Source organism: Myxocyprinus asiaticus, chromosome 18 (assembly GCF_019703515.2).
Source record: "Myxocyprinus asiaticus isolate MX2 ecotype Aquarium Trade chromosome 18, UBuf_Myxa_2, whole genome shotgun sequence".
Classification (NCBI taxonomy): Eukaryota; Metazoa; Chordata; class Actinopteri; order Cypriniformes; family Catostomidae; genus Myxocyprinus; species Myxocyprinus asiaticus.
In genome coordinates, this window is record NC_059361.1 from 19,261,355 (window position 1) to 19,281,318 (window position 19,964).

Consider the following 19,964-nt stretch of genomic DNA (forward strand, 5'->3'; position numbering starts at 1 on the left):
CAACAACCGACTTTAGTGAAATAACTGATTTGTATTGATTTACTTGAATAACAAACTTTACAGATAAAACAATAAACAATACATCAAATAAATCTTAAAATACAATAACCACAATTAGAGATTTAAATTCAATGTTCTTTCCTTCAAATTCTGTTGATTTAATCTAATTATGCCTCTTTAGTTTATTTGAAGCTAATAAAATATTTTAACGATTTTAATTCTTAATCTATTATCAAATGTAACTCTTTTGTAACTCTTTACCCCAAATAAACTCAATAAAATGTAATTGAAACCAAACAAATAAAATTACAGTTACCTATTAATTACCTATACAATTCAAATAAACAATTATACAATTAAAGAAACAATAATCAATCAACTGAATTACCAAATGTACTAAATTAAAAGTAGTTTCAAGAATAAACATTCAATAAATGTCCAGATTCACAAATACCTCAAACTTTTCGTTGTCGAATTAATTCAAAGTAGAGATGAATTGAAGATTATTCGGAAATCCACGAACAGAAGATATTCACAGTTCAGATAAGACTCTTGGGTTTTTTTGGCTCGCCATCAAACTTTCCAGAAAGTTCGTGCAGAAACATCCACGATGAAATTTTCAGTATCCTCGTTGAAAACGTGGTTCAACTCGAACAAAACACATACAGTATATACAAAAACTGGCCTGCACAAAGCAGGAAAACATTCTCAGAAACATTTCAGACAATTATTTTAATAACTTTCTTAACCTACAATACATGTATCAGTTTTAGCTCTAAATGCTATGCCTTGTGGTAGCATTTACACAACACAGTTTCTCAACTAAGTTTACTCAAACAAGTTTACGTTTCTGATTCTCATTTATATTTAGAATAAAAGATTAAACTTACCGATTTCCTCGATAATTAACTAAACTTGTTCTTTTTCTTCTAGGTTTTATCTGGATGAGCAGTGAAATAAATGACTTTAATCACTCAGCTTTATCTCGATTAGAAATCAAGATTCACTCAGGTAAGTATTTTTCTCTTTTTCTAAAGCTTTAGTTTAAGATTAAACAAATCTTTTCTATTTTTCAGACTTTTGCTGCTATAAATTCCTAACAGCGCAGTTGATCGGCATCTCAATGTCTGCGTTAACTCTAGGGTGGAGTCAGCAGCTACAGCAAGATTGGCTGATTGGATAAATCACATTTGCAGCGCTGATCCAGACTCTTATTGGTCAAGTTTATCTGCAATATGTTTTACATATATTTGCAAGTATTAATAATAATCTACAATTTTGCATATTTTTCTGACTCTTTGGTTTTCATTCTGTTTCTAGTTACTTGTCTTTAGTTTCTTCACATATTTTAGTTAAATACGCACTTTAGTTAGTTTTAAGCTAACAACTTAGAATACAATTTACTCTGATTTTACATCTGGGTTACATACACCTTTTGAAACAGTGACTATTTAAAAGTTTATAGATTTGCCCCATTCACTTCCACTGAAAGTACCTCACTGACTTTTTTTTAAAGAAAAGGAGGGACAAGTCGAAATAACTTTTTGTGGTAATCAACCTTATGTCACACATGTCGATTGAGCTTAACTTGTATATATACACTACCGGTCAAAGGTTTTGAAACACTCATTCTTTATTATAATTTTTTTATTTCTCACATTTTAGAATATTAGTGAAGCCATCAAAACTATGGAACAACATAAATGGAACTATGGGAATTATGTTGTGACTAAACAAAATCCAAAATAAATCAGAACTGTGTTATATTTTAACATCTTCAAAGTAGTCGCCCTTTGCCTAGAATTTGCAGACATGTGCTCTTGACATTTTCTCAACCAGCTTCTTGAGGTATCACCCTGGGATGCTTTTTAAACAGTATTCTATTTTGGGAACTTATCAGCTGCTTTTCTTTATTATTTGATCCAAGTCATCAATTTCAAAAGCTTTTTTTTATTTTTTATTACATTTTAGTTTTAATTAAATAAATTTATATGGTGGCACAATTATATTTTTGTCTACAAAACTAATTTCAAACATTTAAGCATACACCTTCAGATCAAAAGATTTTTAAGTTCATGAGAAAAATTTCAGTCAAGTGTTTCAAAACTTTTGACCGGTAGTGTGTGTATATATATATATATATATATATATATATATATATATATATATATATATATATATATATATATATATACATATAATATATATATATATATATATATATATATACAGACATATACATATATATACATATATACTATATATATATATATATATATATATATATATATATATATATATATATATATATATATATATATATATATACAGACATATACATATATATACATATATATATATATATATATATATTCCTTTAAAAATGTGTTTGTACTTTTGAAACAGGCATACATTATACATAGGTTGTTAACATGAAATACTTTTGTGAAGTTGACATGCTCTGCATTGTCACATGCTATACTTCATCTAAAAATATTTAAAAATATATATATATTTTGTAATTAGTATTCATGCAGTTTTTATTGCTTAATTAACTGAGAGATTACATGGAATATTGGTACTATAAAACATTTATTTGTCATACAACAGGAACATTTAAAACAAGCTAGTGGCAAATGGCAAAAAGGTGATTAAGAATGGGTGAAAAACTTGAAAGGGTGACCAATTACAGGACCTACTGTAAACACTTTCCCTTATACTGTACGTTAATGTAAACTGTAACCTAAAAAATAAAAAATAAAAAAAATCATGGATATGTAGTGCATCCAACACACACATGGTGGGGGGGGGGGGAGAAAAGACTGAAAATTTGTCATTACAAACCATAATGGCATCTTTAATTTCCAACACAAAGAGATGCCGTTGTTTGTCTGTGCACTGTTACATCAAGGTCTTTAAAAAAGAAGAAGCTGCCATCACACCTTTTCAACAGTTCATTATAATTAATAGCCTCTGCAGTTCTTTGCTGGAATGTTTGCATTTTGCTAACTACCATTTCAGTGAGTTTTAACATGACAAAAGACAACAGAAACATCAGAGAGGAAAATGGTGGGGAGAGAGAGAAAAAAAAAGAAGAACGAGAAGAAAGGCAAAAGAGAAATCAAAGGTCTATAAATGGGTTAAGAAACAGAGCTATGAAGTTATTAAGGTGTTTTTCATACTGGGCATGTTTTCTGCAGTCCGAATCCATGTGTGATTGTTCCGGTTTCAGACTCTTTCAGATTCTGTCAAACCCCGGTGCTTTTCCGCAATCAACTCAGGTCATCACAAACACATGATGGAAAACACAACGCGGGTTGCTACATTTGTGTTTTTATTATTCTTTTTTTTGTCTTAATTTGATGTCATTATGCACTGACACTTTTGCCTCTGTGCGTCACATGCCATGATTCAGTAGTTATTATGCCCACCAGAGTGAACAACACTTTTGCCTCTGTGTGTCGCATGCCATAATTTAGCATCCTTCATGTCCAGGAGAAGGCGACTATATCTGATGCTCCTGAAGTCTTTTTTGAGGAGACAGCTGGTTGCGAGCAGTATTTGCAGCACTGCTTATGTTTCCCTGCCACTCATGGTGCATATGCCTGTGTGCAACTAATCATGTTGTCATGCTTAAATCATCAAAAACGCATGCACAAATTATTCTTCCTGAACAAGTGTGGACCCGAGTACAGTTTGCTTTCTCACTCATGTGAACCTTGCCACAGTTCAGTTGCAACCACAACCTTATACAGGTGGTCTCTGGTTCGGTACCACAGTCTGCTGCCCAGTCTGCAATTTCATATTATAAATGTTTCATGCAAACCATACTCTGTTTCGGAATTCGGACAAAACTGCCAGTGTGAATCCCCATAACGTCCCATTTACACCAAGTCCAATGAGATTCTAAAACTTTTTGTCACTTTGTCAGTCAGCTGCTCAGTTTAGCGTACTGGTGTGGCTAATCAACTGGCAAACACCGACACTGGACGTGCAACTGATCCACTTCTCGAAAATTATAAACTTAAAAATATTGCAGTTTATGAACCCTTTGTACATTACTCTGGAGTATATATCTGTGCTTTTACTTGTCTCATGCACAAAAACACTATATTCAATGCAATATGCCGTAAACAAATAATATAGAAGCTGTAAATACATAATTTATTTTTAGAATATTTATGTAATGTGCTGATACCTCAAATTTTATATTAAATATGGTGTTTTGTCTTAATGTACATTGTTATATTATCCTGGCATTACAAATAGCAGTGAGGTTCAACATTTCGTTTGAACTATAAGCTTGTAAAAATATACCATAAAAAGACATATATGCAATATTTTGCAGAACCTCACTGCTATTTTTATTGCAAGGGTAATATAACAAAGTATTCCTGTAACAGTGCTCTTTTCAAACCACGCACAAGAAACTCTGAATTCAATGCAAATATTAAATAAATACAATAAAGACCATGAGCCAGGGTTTTCTTATATATTGTTTTTAATATTATGCATCATATTTTATACTATACCTGTTATTATTAATGTACATTATTCCACGTGTATTTACATCACTATACCCGGTGTTATATTATCCAGGCGTTATAAAAAGAGAAGTTGGGTTCAGGAGTTCATTTGGAATATACTCCTGCAAAATACATTTGAAAATATAAAGACACAGGACATATATTTATGCAACAGCGCTCTTTTCCTATCTGTCTCGAATAAATAACACAGATTATATATTCCTCAAAATGCATCAAAAACCTGGGAAGAACATAATGAAATAGTTATGCCAAATTAGGTAATGTAAATAAATGCTTTAAACAGCGTTCAATATATTAATCTCTAGCATTGACAGCTGAATGCTGAAGGATCCGGGCAGGAAACTATTGTAAATATGTTTGTAGAACAGCACCACCTACTGTAAAGGGGTAAAAAAAAAAATATATATATATATATATATATATATATATATATATATATATATATATATATATTATTTATTTATTTTTTATTAAAAAAATGAATCTTAGTGTGAATAGACCTGTCGACTAAGTTTGTCTCGCAAATTCGTCACGGATTTGGTATGAACAGGCCTTAAAATCTAGGTTATTGACCTGCCACTTTATTATATACCAGGGTATTTTAAGAAGCACCAAATGTGTTAAGAAGCAAACTCAAGGGACCAAGTAATGTATGGACAGTGACAAGTCTGTTGTTTTACTCCACAAATAACCATTTATTCTGCACACATTTAGCGAAAATCACTGTTTATTGAAAGGACACAATAAGGTAGAGAAACAGAGAGATGTAGCATTAGATTAAGTACTCCGTGCATGGCACATCATTCTTAGGGAGACGACTCACTGTGAGTCGAGTTTTTCTCTTTAAATTCTGGCACCAAATGCTGCGAAATATTCATAGTTGGCCAGCCAACTTGAGCCTGTAATACCTCATAATATGGAATAGGAAGAGTAAATTAATCTTTGCTACAACACGAGACAAACCATACCTGGACATTTGAGCTGTTTTAAACAGTTACTCACTTTTAGTCATTTGAGCAAAGTTAGGATCGATTTTCCATTTAGCGAATTCAGGAGATGAATACAATTTATAGGGTGCATTCAGTTCATTATTATCAGAAACTCTGACAAGTATATGTAAATTTACAGAACTGAAAAGCATTACCCTCAGCATGACCGTTAACATTGAAATTCTGGTCTGAGGTGCCAGAAATAGTTTTTAATTACAAACAACACAAATCAAAGAACATTGTGTCCTCATTTTGGGAGAAACAAAATCAAAACAGAGAACAAAAAGTAATCCGTCGTAAACCGCTTAAAATCAAAATCAAAATCTCTACAATGCATGCCATACTATGTTGTTGGTTTTCATCAGGGAAGTTCAAAACTGAATGTTGGGAATTCCTTTTTCTACATTAGCAGTATTATATTGAGTTTTTGTGTTTGTGTCTGTCTGGGATTATGTTTGTCTGTCTGTGTGTGTGTGTGTGTGTGTGTGTGTGTGTGTGTGTGTGTGTGTGTGTGTGTGTGTGAGTGTGCTTATAAGCTCAGTGAATGAAGAGGGGCTTAAACAGGTCTGACATCATTTTTGTCATGCAGAAAATCTGCCAAGTCTTCCACTGTCTCTTAGTTTTGTTTGTCCATTTGTGTCTTTTTTAGGTCTCCATCTGTTTTCACACTTTCCTCTGATGTCCTTGCTTGGCCTTGTCCAATTTGCTCTGGAGTCTTCGACTATAGAATAGAAATGAGAAGAGAAGAGAATAAATGCATATCCTAGTGCAGCGAGGACTAGCACAAACAAGCAGGTGATTACACATTTACACCTTCCTCTCCATTTCCCCTGTCTGTGTTAGACGGACCTATAATTTGACAAAACCTGTCACTGCTTGCTGCAGTTCTCAAGGCTGACACTTGTTAGCACTGAAGCAAATATTTATCTGCATGTGTAGATCTATGATTAGTGCATCTAAACAGCTCACTTGCTTAAATAATATGGGTGCAAACATGGTGGTGCAAAAAAATAGAAAGTATGAATATGTGAATTTTGCTAATCTCTATTCATTTAAATGATACTTCACATGGCACTTTATATCAATAGTTCGCAACTGGTTGGCAGCGACCCAAAAATGTGTTGCAGGTTTGGCCACAGACATCAATGTAAAAAACTATGCTGAATGCAAATAATACAAGTAATGTTAGGAAGAATTACAGCCTCAGTCGCCATACACTTTCATTGTATGGCAAAAAGATGCAATGAAAGTAAATGGCTGTGGAGGCTTTCTAACATCTTATTGTTCCGTGGAAGACAGAAGGTCATATGGGTTTGGAACAACACGAGGGTGAGTAAATGATGACATTATTTTCATTTTTGGGTTAACTATACCTTTAAGATAGCAAATCAAATAAGATTATCAACTTTTAAAAGGGAGGAGGAAACGCTTCCCATATCCTTTGTTGTTGATGTAAAAGGCAATCCATCCAATCAAACTCTACAGTATTTTAATATTGCAAATTCACCTGTCACTTGGCAATATGACTAGTACTAATAACAAATTTGGCCTAGTGTTTACCCAGTGATGTTTATATATTTACAAAACTGTTGGTCATGTTAATAATTTTGCACATTGTGGGCCTATGTATGTCATGGTACAATTATTACATTTCAATGTTTGATTGTACTTTAAGGACATTTTTATTATTGTGCAATGAATAATTTCCGTACTCTGTTGGATCGCCACTTAATGAAGTCCAATGTTAAATCTGGGTTCTGAATAAAACTAATTGAGAACTGGCAGTTCACGGTGATATTAATTGTTCCTGTCTGTCACTCACTCGACATTGTGTCGATGTAGTGACACTAGGGGTTCGATCTTGAGAGCCCCAATCACCTTTACTTAAAATAGAAAAGGCCAATGAGAATTGGCGAGTGGAATTTGCATGCCACTCTCGGCCCCGGACATACGGGTATAAAAGGAGATGGCGTGCACCACTCATTCAGATTTTTTCTTCGAAGCCAAATGCATGCTTGTGTTCATCCTCTCACCTTTCGCTTACGCTGCTGGAATTTACAGTGCATATCAGCAGTCACCCTCGCATGATCGAGTGTTGTGCTTCCCCTGGGTGCTTTGGCGGCTGAGTCTACGGGTGCTAAAAGAGTATATTCAAGAGTATATTTCCTTCTAAAAGAGCTTGTGCAAATGCTTGCCGTCTTTTTAAAGATGTCCTTCTGTGTCTGTGCTACTGGATGTGGCCATTATCTCTCCCCTCCGGACAGCCATGAAATCTGTCTCAAGTGCTTGGTGCGCCAGCACGCCGAGGCAGCTTTCATGGAAGGGTCATGTTCTCATTGCGAGAACATGCCCATGAGAACATTGCGGTCGCGGCTCACTTCCTTCTTCATGAAGCAAGGAGCCACCGCAGCTGCTCCCCAACCTGGTCCGTCCTGGGCTGATTCTCAGCCGGCTGGGTCGGCAAGCTCCGCTGGTGATCTGGATGTGGACATGGGAGCGTTTTCGTAGCTCAGCCCCCGTGGACCTCCCATCCCCCAGTACGCTTGTTCTATCCAGAAGAGCTGTCGAGCGATGCAGGTAGCCCACCTCAGGGCGGGTTTAATGTGTCGTTCGCGGCTTGCGACGAGGATGAGCTTTCAGTCGCAGCATCGGATGGTGGGCTTCTGCTATTGAAAGCGGATGAATCTTCTGAGCTCCCGCCCATGCGTCAGCAGAAGTTGAAGTCTCTGCGAGCCACTCACCTTCTGGGCATCCTCAACCGTGCAGCGGACGCGTTCTCATGCAGGTAACGCTCTGCGGGGAGTGGAGACTCCACCCCCATGTAGTCCAGCTGATTTGGGAGAGATTCGGGAAGGTGCAGGTAGACCTGTTAGCCTCCCAAGAGTCCTCTCACTGCCCCCCTTGGTACTCCCTGTCTGAGGACCAGGTGGTGAACCTGCAAGCACTCCCTTCAGAGGAGGAAGACCCAGCCTTGTCGTTGCTGTGTCCAGTTCACACCCTGCGCATCTATCTGGACCGCACGCGGAGCTTTAGATGCTCGGAGCAGCTCTGTGTCTGTTTTGGAGGGCAGCAGAAGGGGAAAGCTGTCTCCAAGCAGAGGCTGGCCCATTGGATTGTGGATGCCATTTTCCTTGCATACCAATCGCAGGACTTGCCATGCCCCTTGGGTGTTCGGGCACACTCCACTAGAGGTGTTGCATCCTCCTGGGCACTGGCAAGGGAGGCCTCTCAAGCAGACATATGCAGAGCTGTGGGTTGGGCTACACCCAATACCTTCGCAAGGTTTTACAACCTATGCAAAGAGCCGGTTTCGACCCGAGTGTTACGCGGTAACAGCAGGTAGGCCGGACGGCCTGTTGGGTGTACTGCTTGCATTGCGCCTTTCTCCTTTTTCAAAGGTGATAATGTGCGCCTTTTGTGCACAACAGTTCCCCATATCTGGTGAACCCCGGACGCCTCTGTAATTCTTAAGCGCTATTCGTTGATCAACTCGGCAGAGGAGTTACGGCACCAGGCCCAGTACTCGTGGTATGCCCCTTTTCAGGTGAGCCCGTGTGCTCGGGCTCAGTGCTCCATACGTGGTGATTCCCCTTGGTAATCCCGTATGGTGAGTTTCCACTGTTCGGTTTCCCCATAGTTGAACCCTGTGTTTCCCCTCGCCAGAGCATTCACTGTTGCTGCGTACCCTCTCTGTAGACAGGGTCCTCTGGAGGCATCATTCCATATGTGAACTTCCCTGTTGGTAAGTCCATGTGAGGTATTCTCCAGATGTTAACCTCCCTCTGGTAGGATGTGGTCTCCGTAGTGCCCTCCCTCCTGAAAAGGGAAGAGCACTTCCCAGCGCTATTCTAGAAAGTGCTCGGCGGAATATTTATTAACAGCAAATCAGGAAAGGTTCCGCCGGTAGCCTCCTTGGGTAAGTCCCTCCTCCCCCCTTAACGGGACTAGGGAGACACCTTACCTAACTTGCTGGAAGGTCACGACGTGGTTGAGCGCTCGCTGCGAGGCATGCAGCAGCTTGCCTGTGTCCACTCTTCCATACCTCATGACATGGTTCAGCACCTGCGGCGTTTCCTATAGGAACCCCTAGTGTCACTACATCGACACAATGTCGAGTGAGTGATAGACAGGGAACGTCTTGGTTATTGATGTAACCTCTGTTCCCTGATAGAGGGAATGAGACGTTGTGTCCCTCCTGCCGTGGTGCTGAACCGGCCGCTGACATGGCTGGGACTCTCTATTGGCTCCTCAGCATAAATCTGAATAAGTGGTGCACACCATCTCCTATTATACCCATATGTCTGGGGCGGAGAGTGGCATGCAAATTCCACTCGCCATTTCTCATTGGCCTTTTCTATAGGTGATAGGGGCTCTCAAGATCGAACCCCTAGTGTCACTACATCGACACAACGTCTCGTTCCCTCCATCAGGGAACAGAGGTTACATTAGTAACCAAGATGTTTTGTGTAATGCAATCATTATCAATTCCCTCTTCATTTTTTCAGCACCCCAGTGGGGCACAGCAGAACACTCACTTGACTGTGTCCAAACATCTTTTTCATTTCATATGTACTCTCAGTCTGATTGTGGGAACAGTCTGCTCCCACCTGAAGATAAAAAGAGACAAAACAAACATGTTAATTTAAGAAGCTAATTCAGGGAGCAAACACATCCCAAGACCACCAGCCATTCAAGCAAAGAGGCGAGAAAGAAAGCTTATTTTAAGTACAAGCCCTTTAAAAAAAAAAAAAAAAAAAAAAAAAACATCTACATTATTTAGGGCATAATGGAACAGTGATACTGTATGGATTATAACAGTTTACTGTCTACATTTTTCCCAAAAGCCCTGTGTTATGTAGATTATACAGTGTTGCTTAAAAAACAGATTAACCATGTTGCTCAAGGGATGGAGCATTTTAAGAAAATGTATAATATGCTTGTCTCTTTGGGCTCTGAAACAAGCTAAAAAAAATTTAATTATGGTTGTTGGAGCTTAATGAGTAGAAAGTATAAGTGTAAATTCCAGTTTAAAATATACATTGTGTTTAGCTAAGAAATACATTCAATTTTTTTTCAGCCGAAAACAACTTTATGTAGGCAGTAAAAGAGTAATCATGAGTAATCATTAAAAAGCTAACACTTTAAATTTCCTCCACGATCTATGTCGGCTATATCCTAATTGTTGTTTCTTAAAAAAATAAATAAACAAAAATGTTGTGAGTGGTTGTGATTTTTTTATTTTATTTTTTTAAGACATGCACTGTACCCAACAGAGATTAAAGGAAAATGAGTTACATTTATTCACACAAGTAAACATGCCTATCATGAACAGAGTGGTGCCTGAGCATCAATACAGGCCAAAAAACAGGTAACACAGACGCTTATAATGGACATGATACCTCACTATCTGACAACCATTTATATTTGTTGTAACAGGGTTTCTGCAGGTTTTATGAAGCTAAATAGACTTATTAAAGACCAACTAAAGAAAATTTAAGGAATCAACTGAAGGGGACACAATAAAGCAAATGAAGAGTCATATTTATAGCAACACTTCAAAGTTTAAAAATGCAACTTTCAATAGATCTCCATTACTTCTGAACTAATTACAAAAAGTATCTTAAGGCTTGAATACCTCTGCTCCCAAACACCAGAATATGGAAATAATCTTTACCTTCTGATCAGACCCATTGTATCAGCTATATTCCTCTAAAACACTGCTGTCACTTACTGACAGATGAAGCAGCACATACCACCACCTATACTGTATACTGTGCAATTAATATTTAGGGATTTAATGTAAGCCGTGTGGTGCAGAAATTAGGCATAATCTTCACTCAAAATAATTTAAACTGGGTGACAAGATTTTTAAAGTCTCAAAATGGGACACTTGTGTATGTTTGTATGTGTGTGAATATGTATTTATTTTTAAATGTGGCATCATAAAAATTGCATTTTGTTTTTATTTAGTACTGCCGTGAAGAAGCTAATTGACATAACAGATCCTCACATATATTCCACAAGACAAAATAGTAACTGAAATTACACACATGATCCTGTTCAGAAGTTTACATTACTATGGTTTTTAATATGGTGTGTTACTTTCTCGATGATCAATGACTGTTTGTGTAATAATTGTTCATGAGTCCGTGCTTTGTCCTGAGCAGTGACGATGTCCTCTTTTCTTAAGAAAAAGCCCCCCAACTACTGTGCAATTATTTGGTTTCTCCACATCTTCTGCACAGTTGAGTTCTTCAGTGGCTATATGATGAGTTCCAGCATTTGACACTAGGGACGACTAAGGGACTCATACACAAATATTACAAAAGGTGCAAACAATTATTGATGCTCAAGAAGGCAGCACAAGAAGAACCAAGGGGTGCAAACTTTTGAACAGGATGATTTATGTAAATAAGAGTACATTTTGTGTTATGTAGCTTTTGAAGGGCAATACTACATAAAAAAAAAAAAATATATATATATATATATATATATATATATATATATATATATATATATATATATATATATATATATAGTCTTTTATCTCTTATAGGCTATTTGTATACACTCTGAAAGGGGTATGCAAACTTCTGCACTTAACTGTATAGGCAGGCTATTGAATGTGTGAAAATGTATAGATTTAGTCTTTTCATGATTTAACCATATTTTAGGTTTTTTTAATGTACAAATTCCATGTAGCCTATTCTATCCATTTGATGTCATATAGCATGTGAAATTATGAAATTACTTGTCATGTCAGGTACACATTTTAACAAAATTCACAACATTGTAACCTAAAATTCAAAGTACAACCCCAATATCTCTACATATAAGTGCTTGTACTATGTAAAAAGTTCAATGTAGCTGTCTGAATGTGACATTGTTACCTCAGTGCTCGTGGGGAACTGAACATTAACAAATACTCTCATACATATTCACGTGTTGCATGAAGAAATGGATTGGCTTATTTCAGCTCCTTGTTGAAAACTCATTTTTATTGGTGCATTTGTACTTGCGCTAACTGACAGGATGACAAAGAGTGCGTGCCAAGCGCACAATGTTATTGCCATGATAACCAGATATATTTCAGCAGATTTGCTGAAAGAATAGTATGAAAGTATTCCATGAATCAATGTGCGACCAGAGGTGGGTAGAGTAGCCAAAAACTGTACTCAAGTAAAAGTTCAATTACTTTCAAAAAATATTTACTCAAGTAGAAGTAAAAGTACTAACATAAATAATTACTTGAGTAAGTGTAAGAAAGTATCCAATTAAAAGAGTACTCAAGCAGTGAGTAACTCGTTACTTTCACAAATGACATAATAGAATTTAACTCCCCTATATTCCATTACATAATACACATTTAACATGTATTACAGAATTATTATTATTATAAATGGAAATTCTGTCATCATTCACCATCATGTTGTTTCAAACCCGTATAACTTTCTTTCTTCCATGAAACACAATAAGTAGATATTAGACAGAATGTTTGCCTGAGTCACTATTTACTTTCAGTGAATGTTTTTTTTTTCTCCATATTTTGAAAGTGAATGGTGACTGAGACTGTCAGTCTCTAACATTCTGTCGAACATATTTTGTGTTCCACATAATGCAAAGCATCACACTGGTTTGGAACAACATGAGGGTAAGGAAATTATGACAGAATATTAAATTATGGCTAAGCTATCATTTTAAAGATAGTTTACCCAAAAATGACAATTCTCTCATCATTTACTCACCCTCATGCCTCCCAAATGTGTATGACTTCCTTTCTTCTGCAGAACACAAATTAAGATTTTTAAAAGAATATTTTAGCTCTGTAGGCCAAAATGTTGATGCTCCAAAAAGCACATAAAGGCAGCATAAAAGTAATCCATAAGACTCCAGTGGTTAAATCCATGTCTTCAGAGGTGATATGATAGGTGTGGTTGAGAAACAGATCAATATTTGTCATTTTATGCTAGACAGCAGAGGATGATTTGCAGAGAAGAATGTGAATCACCAAAAACACAAGAAAAATTTGAAAATGATCTGTTTCTCTGTGTAGGGCTTTACTGGTTGTTTAGATCAGTGTTACTATCAGAAATAATTAATAATTATTTCTTTAGTTATTAATTAATATTTAAATTAATTAATTGAATCTAACTCATTAAAACCTCATATGGGGCTCCAGTAAATGTAGTGCGCTACATTTAGGAGCAAGTTTGGTTATTAGCAATGATTAATAATCATTATTAAAATAAATAAAATAATTATTAAAATCAATAGAACATTGATGAGAATCAATGTTAGCTTTTTTAATCCTTTAAATCAACAATTATCAAAGATAATTGTTAATTGTTAACATCGATGAAACATTAATTAAAATTAACACTAGCTTATTGATCATTCAAATTCAACAATCATCAAAGATAATTATCAATTATCAAAAATCAACAGAATATTAATAAGGATTAACATTGACGGGGCACCACCCTGGGATCAGGGACTAATAACCAGATAGTATAACAGTCTCAAAATTAGATTTTCTTAGGAAAATCGACATCCGAAGAATATCGATTTTCGGGAAAAAAACAATGAATGAAGGCTTGAATCTGAGCACTGACATCCCGTCAGCATGACACAGGCGTATGCAAAACAAACCAAAACACTTCTCTTTGTAATATAAACAAAGTTTATTTATGCAGTAATATCAATTAATAATTAATACAATGCAGTCGATAAACTTCCGACTTACAACTACAAACTAAACAGTGATAAGATTAGATATGGAAATCAAAATAATCCTATAACACATTAGGGTGTGTGTGTGTGTGTGTGAGAGAGCGAGAGTGTGTGTGTGTGTGTGTGTGTGTGTGTGTGTAAGGAGGGATGTGCACAAAATGGTGGACGTGACTCTCGTGGAGAGTATGTCACGCGAGACTTCCGGCCAGGGAATATGGCCGCAAATGTGGGCGGAGAGAAACCAGTCAATGGCGTCTACCAGTTACCGCGTGTTTCCGCTTGTACGATAGCTTTGGGACAAAGCTGAGCTTTATCACGAAGCTATCTACGAGCCAAAAATGTGTGCCAGAATGTCTGTGAGGGGTCGTGTGTGTGTGTGTGTGTGTATGTGTGTGTGTAGTTAGTACGAGAGAGAGAGAGAGAGAATTAAGTGACGGCCCCAAAGCCGATTTCGCGATTGTGGGAGAGAAAGCAGCTGTTAGTTTATCACTCAGAGACGCGGTGGACGGCACGTAAACAGTCCCGCGTTCTTTGATTCTTTAATGGATAAACTCAGTGTGCCGGTCTCACCCGCAATGGCGAAAATGCAAAACAGTCCAATTTGGTTGGACCACAATACAGCAAATCAAATTCGTGATAATTAATACCCTGAGTATTAATAATGAGCGGACATGGCGGTCCGTAAACTGTACAAGCAAAAACCTTGAAACACAAGAATAACACACTATAATATTCTATCTCTGCCCAGACGTAAACCTCTTACTTGAATCGCATGAGGATGCAGGTGGAATATGTGTTCATCAGTCCTTTAACTCAGACTCGGTTCCTCGAGGCTTTGGTGATGATGGGAGGCCGGTTCCTCGCTGTGATATGGTTGCTGATTCTTGGCAGGCTGGCGGAGAAATCAGAAACGTCGACTTGATTGAAGATGGAAGAGAAATCTTTAATCTCTTCACTTCTGCAGGCAAACGGGTGAAGATGCGGATTGCTCGGCGGTCTCCTTCAGATCCGTTAGAGTGTTTGGTGGAACACAGAGTAATCTCAACTCGTCCAGCGAGATGGAGATTGTATGGCCACAGTTTCAAGTCGGACGTTACTTCCTTGTGCCCCGAGAGCAGCGATGAGCTGCGTCTATACACAGCGAACAAAGTTGCTGGAAGCAAATCCCGGAAGCATTTCAGAGGTATTTCTACTCCTGATGATGTCATGGTTGAGGTGTGTTCTGTCGTGTGCCTCATCCAATAGGAGTTGAGAGTTCGATCCTTTAGTGAGCAAGGCTTCATGGGATTTGTAGTCTGTTTTGGACTCCCTTTGTTTGATTTTGGCGAGGTTTTTATCAGTAAGATTTACGACTTGGTATGTGGGGGCCTGAGTTAGGTTTTACGACTGTGTTAGGCCTGCCTTTGTCTTCTATCTGAATACATGAGGCCCAACATCTGTTTCTCATCCACACCTATCATGTTGCTTCTGAAGATACTGATTTAACCACTGGAGTCTTATGGATTACTTTTATGCTGACTTATGTGATTTTGTTTAGCTTTAAAATGTTGCCACCCATTCACTTGCATTGTATGGACCTACAGAGCTGAGAAATTCTTCTAAAAATCTTCATTTGAGTTCAGCAGATGAAAGAAAGTCATACACATCTGGGGTGGCATGAGGGTGAGTAAATAATGAGAATTTTAATTTTTGGGTGAACTATCCTTTTAAGGGCTCTTGTCAGATCTGGATGAATTTGTCAATAAGAAGAGAGGTTTGGAAACATTTCTAGTAATTATTACAGTGAAAATGTCCCACAAGGACATTATATATAATGCTGAAATATAAACCAAAGCAAGATCATGCTTTATTAATGCCTTCTTTTGCTATTACATTGCTTTTAAAGTCCTGTGTGGATTCTTATTTCAGTGTAGTTACAGTTTTCAGTTTTTTAAGTATTTAGATAATTAGTTCTGTACAGCAGTACTGCCGCTCTCTAAATGCATATAGGCAGCCTAGTGCGTAGGGCACCAACCCCGGTCATGGAGCACTCGCTGTGTCTGAAACTGCCCCCTATCCACTATATAATGCACTATTTCGGGTGTCTGCCATTTTGTAGGAGTGTCTGAATTCTGAGTGAGCCACTTGTTCCCTACTTTTGTTCACTCATTATTACCCACAGTGCACTCTAATTTCGAGTGTACATTTGATGTACACTCGATGACAGTTAATTGCCCACAATCCACCACGGGGAAGACATTTGAGCTGAGAGTTTACTGCTTCCTTCACTCCTGCAGTGTTTTATTTCATGCTGAATGTAGTAAATTACTTTTTGACAAATCATTACTTGATTAAAATAACATACAGAGAGACAAAACATACAGATACATTTTAAAATGTACTCTTTATTTGATCAAATGAGTTTGCTCTTTATATTAACGCACAGTATATATTAAAAATGACAAACATAATGAAGATTTATTGTATTAATATATTATTTAATAAGAATAACAAGTAAGGCCCAAGTATTTTAAAATTTCTTATGTGAGGTTGTTTCTGCGACAGCCCCAAAGCTCTGAAACTCGGTATATACGTCAGCATCCAAATTCACTAATTTTGTTCACTTACTGCTGAGATATAGTGCACTAACTGCCATTCACTACATAGGAAACTGCCATACGATTGCCTCACGCCCGCATATCTCATGTGCGCGCCCGCCCGCGCACCTCACTGTGCATATGCAGAAATGGTGTCTGTTCGCGCTTCAGTTGTCGTTCAGGTGAATGGCAGTGATTTACACTTAACTTGGATGTTTACATGGATTTATACAGTTAATCCGCCTGAAGTAGCTGCGATAGTTTCCAGTACCCCCGAGAGGGCGCGGGGTAAATGCGTAAATACTGCTCATGACATGCGGGACGCGGGACAAAGCGCACTGATATATTGCTGCACTGATTTAAAAATGTACACTTAAAAACTGATGTCATAAGAGCCCAGTTACAGTATCTCAATACACAGAAAAGCCCGCGTTAGGATTAGAGCCAAAACTTACCTCAGCGTGCTGCCTTAAATTGGAGCTGTGATTTTAATCTTGAAATATCAGCTTGTCTTGGTGTTAAATGAAGGCATTGCATAACAAAACTGTTCTTTTTTTTACTGTGCAGAGTGAAGAAAGTGTTTCACTTTGAAGAGCTTGATGCTGCAGCAGTGATTGAGTGACAGTCTGTGACAGCATCTCAGCGTGTTTCTCTGTGTGAACTTCTGCTCTGGTAAAAGTCCCATTCAATAATCTCTCAATAAATTACACATTAATTAAAATTAAACCCAGTAATGTAATGACACAAACGCCACCCATTGTAAAGAAGTAAAAGTAAAAAGAAATTTCTTAAGTATAGGCTATGTGCATGCTCCGTGCATTTCACAAGTATATGATCATCCATCGAGTGCAATTAATGCACGAGTATTTTCTAAGTACATGTACATCCATGGGGTTGCTGGCATGCGTGTGAAACTGTGTATCGAGTTTCTCATTTTTGCAAGCCATTTTCCCATATATACGCGAGTAGGCAAGATGGTTAGTTGTCAAAACTTAGTTACTGAGATACACCGTAGCCCCTGTGACAACTTCTCCATGTGACATCTTGTCCTGATCTCCCCTAATTCATTTAGTGTTTGTGTGTGTGTGTGTGTGGCTGTGTGCAGTTGTTTAACATATGCAGTAAGAGCAGTTTGATTTAAACCTTTCATGCGTTTTTCTAATTTTTTTCTCTTTTAACTTTATCAACATGTGAATATCCATCTTTCCATACAGCAGCAAGACAAGTTGTGCAGCAACATTTGGAATCCTATAGGAGGAAAGCATTCAGAGATAACGATTCAAAATATATATTTTTATTTTACAGTTGCCTGTTAATTGTGTTCAGGCTAGGGTTGCCACGGCGTACGGTGTTACCGTTTTTACTCGGTACAAGGGACAACACCGGTGTGAAATTTTATACAGGGTAAAAGGGGGAAACATTATGAATGGAACTTCCAATATCAATACAATAGCCTAATGAATATAATAGCCTTAAAGTATAGTTGCCTAATGAAGAGTTTATGCCCCATGATAAATAAACCTAAATAACGCACTGAAAGCCAGATGTTCTTTACCAACATATAAAATTACACATGTAGCACAGTACGTGCACTGACAGAAGACGTTTAATTGCAGGTAACGAATATAATGTGCATGGTGGGTAACTGTAAGACGTCTCTGATTCGGAATGACACATGAAATGCCGTTAGGCACACAGACATGCGTTTGAAGAAACACACTTTATTATATTTTTAAAAGCAGATGACACAATAGCCATCTATGCGCATGTCTGACGCGTTGTTTGTTCGGAGGCGTGCAGTGGAACATGCGTATGTAAAGGGTTCTCACTTTTTCTTTGTATCAGTCTTCTGATTTTTTTTTTTTTTTTTTTTTTGAAAGAATAGTATTGTCTATGAGAATGCTGCAAATGACCTCAGACCATCTCAGCTCAGGAGGTGCTCTGAGTTCTGTTTGCTTTATTTCCACAGAGCAGTTCGTTGCGAGCGCAACTCTGCAGGGTCACTTTATATAGGCTATAGCCTATACAGTGCATCCGGAAAGTATTCTCAGCGCTTCACTTTCCACATTTTGTTATGTTACAGCCTTATTCCAAAATGGATTAAATTAATTATTTTCCTCAAAATTCTACAAACAATACCCCATAATGACAATGTGAAAGAAGTTTGTTTGAAATCTTTGCAAATTTATAAAAAATAAATAAATAAAAATTACATGTACATAAGCATTCACAGCCTTTGCTCAATACTTTGTTGAAGCACCTTTGGCACCAGTTACAGCCTCAAGTCTTTTTGAGTATGATGCTACAAGCTTGGCATACCTATTTTTGGGCAGTTTCTCCCATTCTTGCAGGACCTCTCAAGCTCCATCAGGTTGGATGGGGAGCGTCGGTGCACAGACATTTTCAGATCTCTCCAGAGATGTTCAATCGGGTTCAAGTCTGGGCTCTGGCTGGGCCACTCAAGGACATTCACAGAGTTGTCCCGTAGCCACTCCTTTGTTATCTTGGCTGTGTGCTTAGGGTCTTTGTCCTGTTGGAAGATTAACCTTCGCCCCAGTCTGAGGTCCAGAGCGCTCTGGAGCAGGTTTTCATCAAGGATGTCTCTGTACATTGCTGCATTCATCTTTCCCTCGATCCTGACTAGTCTCCCAGTTCCTGCCGCTGAAAAACATCCCCATAGCATGATGCTGCCACCACCATGCTTCACTGTAGGGATGGTATTGGCCAGGTGATGAGCGGTGACTGGTTTCCTCCAGACATGACGCTTGCCATTCAGGCCAAAGAGTTCAATCTTTGTTTCATCAGACCAGAGAATTTAGTTTCTCATGGTCTGAGAGTCCTTCAGGTGCCTTTTGGCAAACTCCAGGTGGGCTGTCATGTGCCTTTTACTGAGGAGTGGCTTCCTTCTGGCCACTCTACCATACAGGCCTGATTGGTGGAGTGCTGCAGAGATGGTTGTTCTTCTGGAAGTTTCTCCTCTCTCCACAGAGAAACGCTGGAGCTCTGTCAGAGTGACCATCGGGTTCTTGGTCACCTCCCTGACTAAGGCCCTTCTCCCCCAATCACTCAAATGCTGTCAACAGGACCTAACATGTACTGAATCAAACATTCAAAGGATGTTC

The 19,964-nt window shown here is 37.9% G+C and overlaps 1 protein-coding gene across 4 annotated transcripts in view; it reads right to left on the reverse strand.

Annotated features, from left to right (window-relative positions):
- Window positions 1–4,492: 4,492 nt before the first annotated feature.
- The window catches only part of luzp2 (leucine zipper protein 2), a 210,215-nt gene continuing 194,743 nt past the window's right edge, over window positions 4,493–19,964 (reverse strand). For all 4 annotated transcript variants that reach the window (XM_051724394.1, XM_051724396.1, XM_051724395.1 and 1 more), the window contains 2 exons: window positions 10,072–10,143; window positions 4,493–6,257 (listed from right to left, as the gene is read on the reverse strand). In XM_051724394.1, coding sequence (XP_051580354.1) covers window positions 6,153–6,257; window positions 10,072–10,143 — 177 coding nt within the window. In that variant the 3' untranslated portion in view covers window positions 4,493–6,152. The remainder of the gene's footprint in view (window positions 6,258–10,071; window positions 10,144–19,964) is intronic.